The 8,100-nt window shown below is 47.5% G+C and overlaps 2 protein-coding genes across 2 annotated transcripts in view; one reads left to right on the top strand and one right to left on the bottom strand.

Moving 5' to 3' along the window:
- Window positions 1-262: 262 nt before the first annotated feature.
- Window positions 263-8,100, bottom strand: part of EVA1C (eva-1 homolog C) — a 109,604-nt gene continuing 101,766 nt past the window's right edge. Inside the window, 1 exon segment of the mRNA XM_006153866.3 lies at window positions 263-831. Coding sequence (XP_006153928.1) covers window positions 455-831 — 377 coding nt within the window. The 3' untranslated portion in view covers window positions 263-454.
- On the top strand, window positions 3,360-7,408 carry LOC114008796 (uncharacterized). Its single transcript, XM_027773951.1, has 2 exons — window positions 3,360-3,763; window positions 6,061-7,408. Exons 1-2 carry the CDS (start codon window positions 3,599-3,601, stop codon window positions 6,550-6,552), a joined length of 657 nt encoding a protein of 218 aa, XP_027629752.1. The 5' UTR covers window positions 3,360-3,598; the 3' UTR covers window positions 6,553-7,408.

The following is an 8,100-nucleotide window of genomic DNA, read 5'->3' as shown; positions in this document are numbered from 1 at the left end:
GCTCATGTTTGCTGGCCTTAATATAATTGTTTCCTGAGTAACAATATAACTTTTTCTGGCTACATGGGAATTTCCTGTCTACTCACCTGTAAAAAGGGGATAACAGTATTATCTCATGATGTTGTGAAGATTAAATGCCTTAGTACATGAAAAGCAGCTAGAAAGTCCCGGGCAATGTAAGCGCTCAATGAATGTGAACTCCAATGATGTGCAGACTTCTTCGTGTACAGACATCAATTCAAATAAATACAGGAAACACAGACCTCTTCCCTCCTAATTTATTTTGGGATACACTGTAAACGATTTGAAATGGCCCTTTAGTAGCTTCTGGCTTCACCAGTATTGGATGACATGATGAATTCTCCTTCATAGAAGGTACGAGTGAAACAGAACTGGGGGGACATTTAGATCCTTTCCTCTTCAGAAAGTGTGATCACATCAAGATGTCTGATCTTCAGTAGAACTGGCTCATGTTTCTTGGGAGTGAGGTGTCCAAACCACTGTTCATCCATATTTCCTGGATGATTTGCTCCCTGCGCTCAATCCTTTCTGCTAGCTCTGCAGCTTCTAAGGAACTGTAGACAGGATATGAAGTCCTACAAATCCCCGACAGCTCCCCTGGAAAATCAGAGTCAGAAGAGTCCTCTTCCTGCTCTTCCTCTTCACTGTCCTCCTCAGCCTTGTCACTTCCTGGCACCAGATGGCCCCTACTCAACTGCAGCTCCTGGAAGTCCTTCGTGCAGGACACTCTGATGACCAAGGCACATAACGTGAGAGCCAGGCCGATGCAGACACTGGACACAAACAGCAGGGCAGCTCTCTCTGGGTGGGCTGAGGGAGGAAGACAACATGTCAGAGCTAGGGGGAACTGTCAATCCTCACCAATCCAAGGTCCCAGTGAGACAGATGTTTGCTTAAGCAGGCAGTTAATAAATGCCAGTCCTGGATAGCATCTTTGGGACCATCTACACCTAAATGATCATGTACTCTCAGTGAGTCAAAAAGGTTTTTAACCAGATATAGTCAGTATAAGTATGTATATGAAAAGCACATGGCAGAGGGATTCAGGGGCAAACTCTATTTGACTCAGATCTGCCACCCTCTAGTTGTGTGGCTTTAGAGCAAGTTAAGAACCTCTCTGTGCGCAGCCTTCTTATCTGTAAAAGGGATTTACAGTAATTTATATTACAGCGTTGTAATGAGATGAGTTAACTTCTGCAAAGCCCTTAGAACACTCACTGACACACAGTAAATGTTCAAGAAAGTGTTCGCTATTATTATTACAGAGAGCAGCAGATGATGAAGAACGAATTTATGTGTAAAGATAAATGTGGGTTTAAGTAGTAATAAAAGAGATGTTAGTAAAACTTAATTCTGCTTACATTAAAAAACAAATGAATATAAAATATAAGCACGTTCTAAAAATATAGCAAAATATCAAAATAAAATACAAATATAACATACAATTCTAGTAATCCATCCTGCATTCAAATGGACTGTCTATCCAAGGTTCACGGAAAAGTGAAATCAAGTACGAGTTTATTTTAACGAAAAATTTTTTGAAATCTACATGTAGCTTTTTCTCATAATACACACTTTCCATAAGCTTTTTGAAGCCCCTTGTATAGTAATAATAGAAATCAAAATAATGCTAATATATTCTGGGTACCATGGCCTAAACCTTTGCATGTATTTACTGCTCACATTACCCCTGTGTAGAAAGTGCTATTTTTATTTTTTAACTATCATGTCTTCTTTATGGACCTCTTGATCAGCTTTCTGAGAAATCACAATCCATTCAACTTCCTCATAATGTAGATCAGGAGTTGACAAATATTTTCAGTAAATGGCCCAGGTAATAAATATTTTAGGTTTTATGTGCCTTGTGGTCTCTGTTGTAAATATTCAGCTCTGCTTAGTGCAAAAGCCATGACAGACAGTCTGTTACCCAAGAAGCATGGCTGTGTTTCAATAAATGTATTTATAGACTTGGCCCACGGCCAGTTTACCGATCGCTGATATAGGTTCTCAAGCTGAGGCCAGAGGGGACACTGCTGCCCCAGAAGTGGAGCTCTTCAGGCCGAGTCCGGACTGGAACTCAGACCTTGAACTGGGAGCTCTTCGTGGGCTGCGCAGTGGCTACCCTGGCATGTTCTCAGTACACATCACCTAAGGGGATCCTGCTGCAGCCACGACGCCTCTCCTTGTATTCAGGGGACGAAGCATGACTGTTGTTGCTACCTCTGTCCTTCCTCTGAGGTCCAGGCTGGAGTTTCACAACGCGAAGGCTAAGTTTTGTGTATGGCAAGGGACCCAGCTGCTGGGCTCTGACGGAGGTAGAACTGGGACACCTTATCTTCCTGAAACTCGAAACCTCCCCATTGGGCTCCCTTCACTTGCAGCTCAAGTCACTGATGAGTTTGTGGTTTTCGCTGCCTTCACCCCTGCGGCACATTCTCATCACGCTAAGACACAGATATGTTCATTCCGATTTGATTTGGGCTGGGAGAAAGGCAGCAAGTTGTGTTTGTAGCACTATTCATAACAAGATATTTCTCCTACGGGTCAAGGTATTTAGAAGACTTGGTCAAATTCAGACATCTATGCTGTGTGAGAGAAGGAAGGGCTGTTTTTATTTCTGGGGCTTTGGCAGATGTGGGGATTTGGAGACCTGGGCCCTTGGGACAAAGTCATTAAATATACAAAACGATGGATTCGCCCCATACGTGGTGCTACTGTTAAGCACTGTGCAAGGGGAGTTGGAACCCTTGTGGCCAGCGGTGGTTCAAATCCTAGCTCTGGTTGCTTGAAAAACATGCCAGGTATGTATGCGTGTGTGCCCAGGATCTGATCAGATGGAGAAATGGAGAAGGGATTGCAGTGTGACCACACCCCAGTGGAGAGTGTGTGCTCTCTCTCTGGTGATCATATGTGGCCTCTGGCAAAATAACATTAATAATATACAAAAGGACGCTGAAACCAGAGGCTCTGGACTAATGGACGAATCCTGTCTCCTTCCTTCACTCCCCCTCTTGTGGATCAAAGCCTCCTTTCTCCTGCCTCCACTCTCACCTTCCTCCCCCTGACTCCTCCCCTTTCCTCTCCCTGAGGTACCTGCAACCCCAACTCCCTATCTGCAAGCCACCGTCCTCTCCAATCCCGCCCATTCCAAGGTGCTGTTCTGGACTTGCTGTGCAGCCACAATGCAAGGCCTCTTTTTTCTTTGTTCCTCCTTTTTTCCTTAAAAAATTAAAAAAAAAATTTAAAAATGCTACAGGGAATGGGTGCTTGCTAGAGCGAGACAGAGGGAAAGTGAGAAAGCCCAGCCCAGGGGAGATGACTGCACCACAATCGTTCTCCTCTCCTCTCGGGATTCTGAGTGCCCGTGCACACACGCCCAGCGTACTTTTCAGAATGCCAGTCTGGGACGTAAACTGCACAGTGGGCCGGGTGGGACCCAGCCGCTTTTAACCTCCAGGCCACCTGCTGACCTGGTCTCCTTGAAAAACATTAACCTTGAGCCCCTAGGAGCGATGCCACTGCTGTCAAGGTGTGCCCCGTGAGACGTGAATCCTACCTGCCTGTATCCTCTCCAGACATGCTCAGTCAGCCAGGACAGGGCCACGTCAGGCAGAAAGACTCCATCGTGGTGGACCTTCTAAGGAACAGCGACCATCCACAGCCCCTCCCTGCTCTCCCAGGAGGCCCAGGTCCTCAGTGGAAGGAGCTGGCGTCAACAGCTGGTTCTGCCACAGACTGGCAGGTAAATATGGACTCCCTGACTGTACCTTTCTTCTTTTGTAAGCACTCCAGGTGACACGACACTCTCTATCCATTAATCACACCCAATATTACACTGCTGTATGATATCCTAGTGTCTTGACTGTAACACGTTTATTTATAAACTTCACCTAAGTTACCCTCCTAAGGGACGTCTGGGTGGTTGCCAGATTTCTGCTGTTGTAGAAACTGGAGCTGTGAACATTCTGTTCTGTGTGTTAGAGGGTACAAGTGCTGGGCAGAGAGAGCGAAGGAAGATGAGAAAGCACCACCCCTCAGGGGGAACGGGCGCATCACGATCTTTTCTCTTCCATCTCTCCCTCTGTTCAGGATTTTGGGAACGAACGCACATGTGTTCAGCATGTTTCTCAAGTCTCCAGGTTCAGGACTCGAACTACACAGTTAGCCATGTGGGACCTGGCTGCCTTCACCACCAGGCCATGGACCCAGCCCACTGTGAACCTCCTTGTAAATGCACCTGGTGTACACATGCAAGCCTTATTCATGGGTACTGAATACCTCTCGGGAGGTAATGATGGGTTTCTTCAGGGGATGTGATTTTCAGCTTCAGGAAAGCTTGCCAACATCGTTTCCAAAGAGGCTGCACTGTGTGAGCAACACTCCAAGCTCTCATCTCCAGGACTGGGAGTACATAGTTAGGATTGTTTTCTAACCACATAGATATAGAATTATAGGATCTTGATTTATATTCCCCTCATCACAAATTGCTTGGAGATCTCTTTACATGCTTCTGTTTTTCCTCTTCTCAAAATGCTGGTTTATATCATTTGCCATTTTTAAAATTGCATTTTGATGTTTTTCCTCTTTCATATAAAGAATACACATATGCTGTATTTCTTCTTGGTGCCTGCTATTCCTCAGACTGTGTATATATTGTGACTACCTCCTGGGGAGTGACAAGTATTTTCACTTGCATAAAGGTGTCTCAGCCTAGTAAGCTTATCTGAAAAGCAGGGATGGTTAATCTTCATCTTCCCTGCTGCCAATGAGTCCTCTGCGTCCTCTCTTGCCTCTTTTACCCACCTTCCCAACAAGGTTATGGTAGTCTTTTTTAAAAATACACATCAGAGGCCCAGCCATGGAGTTGCATGCTACTAAGATTCTGCGTCCTGCAGGCTGAGACCACATGGCAGGCCCAGGTTTGATTCCCTGTCCAACTTAAAAGTGGGGTGTGGTGACGTGCACCTGTATTCCCAGTGACTCAGGGGGCTAAGGCAGGAGGACTGCAAGCCCCTGGGCGACTTAGTGAGCTCCTCTCTGAAAAGAGCTGGGCCTGATGGTACATGCCTGTAGTCCCAGCTTCTCAGGAGGCTGAGGCAGGAAGATTAAAAATACAGCAAGCCACTGTTAAAAACAACAACAGGGACCAGCAGTTAGCATAATGGCTATGTCGCTGGACTCCCACGTAGTCGACCGCAGTTTGCGTCCCGGACCCAGTGGCTTAAAACTCACGCCGGGCGTGTGTGTGTGCATGCCCAAGATCCCGAGAGGAGAATGGAGGAGAAGGGATTGCGGCATGGTCATCCCCCCTGGGGGGGTGATTTCTCGCTTTCTGTCTCTATGTTTCTCTCTGTCTGTCTGGTGAGTGCACGCGCCCTATGGCAAACACCTCTCAAAAACAACAACAACAACAAAAGAACTGACACGCATTGGATCACATCATTACCCTACTTAAACCTATAATGGTTTCTTGCCTCTTATAATAAAACTCAAAAATCAAATCCTGACCACAGCCTATGAAGCTTGCTACAGCTTGGCCCCTACACCCTCCCGAGGCCACCGCCCAAGAACCTTCTCTTCTCTCTCCACTCTCCCTCTCCATTAGCCTGTCCATCCTCACACATGTGAGATGGCCACACACCTTGGTGCTTTGCACCTGCTCCTCCCTTGGCCTGGAAAGTTCTTTCATCCTTCTTCATCCCTTTGTCCGTTTTCCTCTGTGCCATCCTGCCTCGGCCTAGGCCTGGTCTCCCAGCGGTTAGTATCCGAGTATCTCAAACGCCTCCTTCACAGCCCAGCTTACACTCGTCACTAACTCGCTGTGTGGTTTTCATCCTTTCTCTCCCCATAGAACACAAACTGCTTAAAAGTAGGGCTGGGACCATTTTGTTCTCTGCCAAGTCTCCAGTGCCCACTGCAGACTCTGGGGGCATTGCACAAATATTTGCTGAGTGCATGCGGGGAGAGGATCATGAAATGAATTGTTGGGTTTGGTGCCATAAAGCCAGTTTCTTTCTTCCCCTGTCCCTCTTCTCCTAGGTTCTGCTTCCAGGATTGAGGCTCACTTGTAAGACTCCAGAGGCCTCTTGGCTGATATACACCTCCTGCCAAGTCCACATCCATGTCCACATCGACTCAGCTGAGACGCAGCGATCAGCGATGGGCAACATGGCAACGTTGGGTAAGCCCACTGGAGCGAGGCCTCCTGTTCATCTGGACCGGCTATTCAAAGTCGCAGAATCACCAGGTGTCAGATGGGACCTTAGAGATGAGCTGGCCCAACTCCTTCTGGTGCAGCTGAGCCATTTGTCCAAAAACACCACTGGGCTGGGACCCCTTGCTTGGACCAGAGCTCCCTCCATAGGCCCAGGCTTTCCATTAAGGGCACTTCATCTGTTTTCTAGAACTAACTGGACCACTTTAAGTTTTCATGACCCCTTTCCCACTATATCTTCTTGGAAAATAAATGTTCTCCTTGTGGCTGAACAGAATCATCACATTGAGCTATTGTTGACTTCATTCCAAGTTTAGCCTCAGACCATCACAGGCCAGAGTGAGGGACTTGAATTTTATCATCTGTAGTATGCCCTTGGGAGCCTCAAGACTTTAAAGGCTTTCAATCCTTCCATCCTGGGTCTGGTACCAGCACCAGCTCCAGCTCAGACTTATTCTCGTCCCAATAAGACACCCAGAGGCCACAGCAATCTCTGCTGCCGCGGAGAGTATCTTGGAGAAAGCCCTAGTATCCCAGGCCCTGGCCTCACACTTAGCGATGTGACGGTCACTTTCTACCATAGAACCAGAGATTGGAGACTGTGAGAACACATCAGAGTCTAGTCTACTGTGACAAGGTGGGACTGATTTTCAATTGTTTTCCCCGGCAGGAGATCATATAGCTCTGACTTTGGAATGTGTGATGCTTCTATTTCAGTATGGGTCTGTCTGATGGCCACGAGTTCCTTTCATATCAAACACTGGTGACTCCCCAACTCAAGGGATGCCATAGCCTGACCACTCCACCCCCACTCTGATTGCCTGTGGTCCCACAACCCACACGCTCCGCAAGTCCACAGCAGGCTGGAGCTGACCAAAGGGCTGGAGAATGCACTCATCTAAGTCTCAAGGGGGAAGGGGAGGAACGGAAACATTGGGCCACAAAAGGCAAGGCTTCAGGCAGGTATGTGCTAAACACACAAAGCCCGATGCCGGTTGAATGGTGGTTAGGTGGAATGGGAGAGCCATGTTCCTACACAAGACCGTCTAAATAAGTAAGTTTCCCAAGGCACAGTCTGCTAGGGGCAATGGCTCGTGCTGAGCCTGCTAGTAAACTGCCTTCCTGAGGACCTGCGACACACACACACACACACACACACACACCCTTCCTGAGGACCTGTGGCACACACACACACACACACACACACCCCTTCCTGAGGACCTGCGGCACACACACACACACACACACACCCCTTCCTGAGGACCTGCGCCACACCCACACACACACACACACACCGCGGGGGCCCGCCGCACACACACACACACACACACACACACACCCCTTCCTGAGGACCTGTGGCACGCACACACACACACACCCCTTCCTGAGGACCTGTGGCATGCACACACACACACACCCCTTCCTGAGGACCTGTGGCACACACACACACACACACACCCCTTCCTGAAGACCTGGGGTACACACACACACACACACACATAGAGACATAGCACACACACACCTATATACACATATACACCCTAAACACATATCACATACCCACACACACCTGCATACACATATCTGCACACACATACACACATCACATACACATACACACATATGCACATCACACACAAACTACACATACACACCCAACACACACACACACATATCAATACACACACACACCCCTACACATACACCTACATCTCATACACATACATAGACACACAGCACACATACAAACACGTACATACACATACACACCCTACACACATACACACAGCTATACCCATACACATAACTGCACACACATACCTCTCACACATTACATATACATGCATATACACATCACACACATA

The sequence above is a fragment of the Tupaia chinensis genome, unplaced genomic scaffold (genome assembly GCF_000334495.1).
Source record: "Tupaia chinensis unplaced genomic scaffold, TupChi_1.0 Scaffold000392_1, whole genome shotgun sequence".
Lineage (NCBI taxonomy): Eukaryota > Metazoa > Chordata > Mammalia > Scandentia > Tupaiidae > Tupaia > Tupaia belangeri.
Note: the sequence above shows the minus strand (reverse complement) of the source record. Positions and strands in the feature narration are given on the sequence as shown.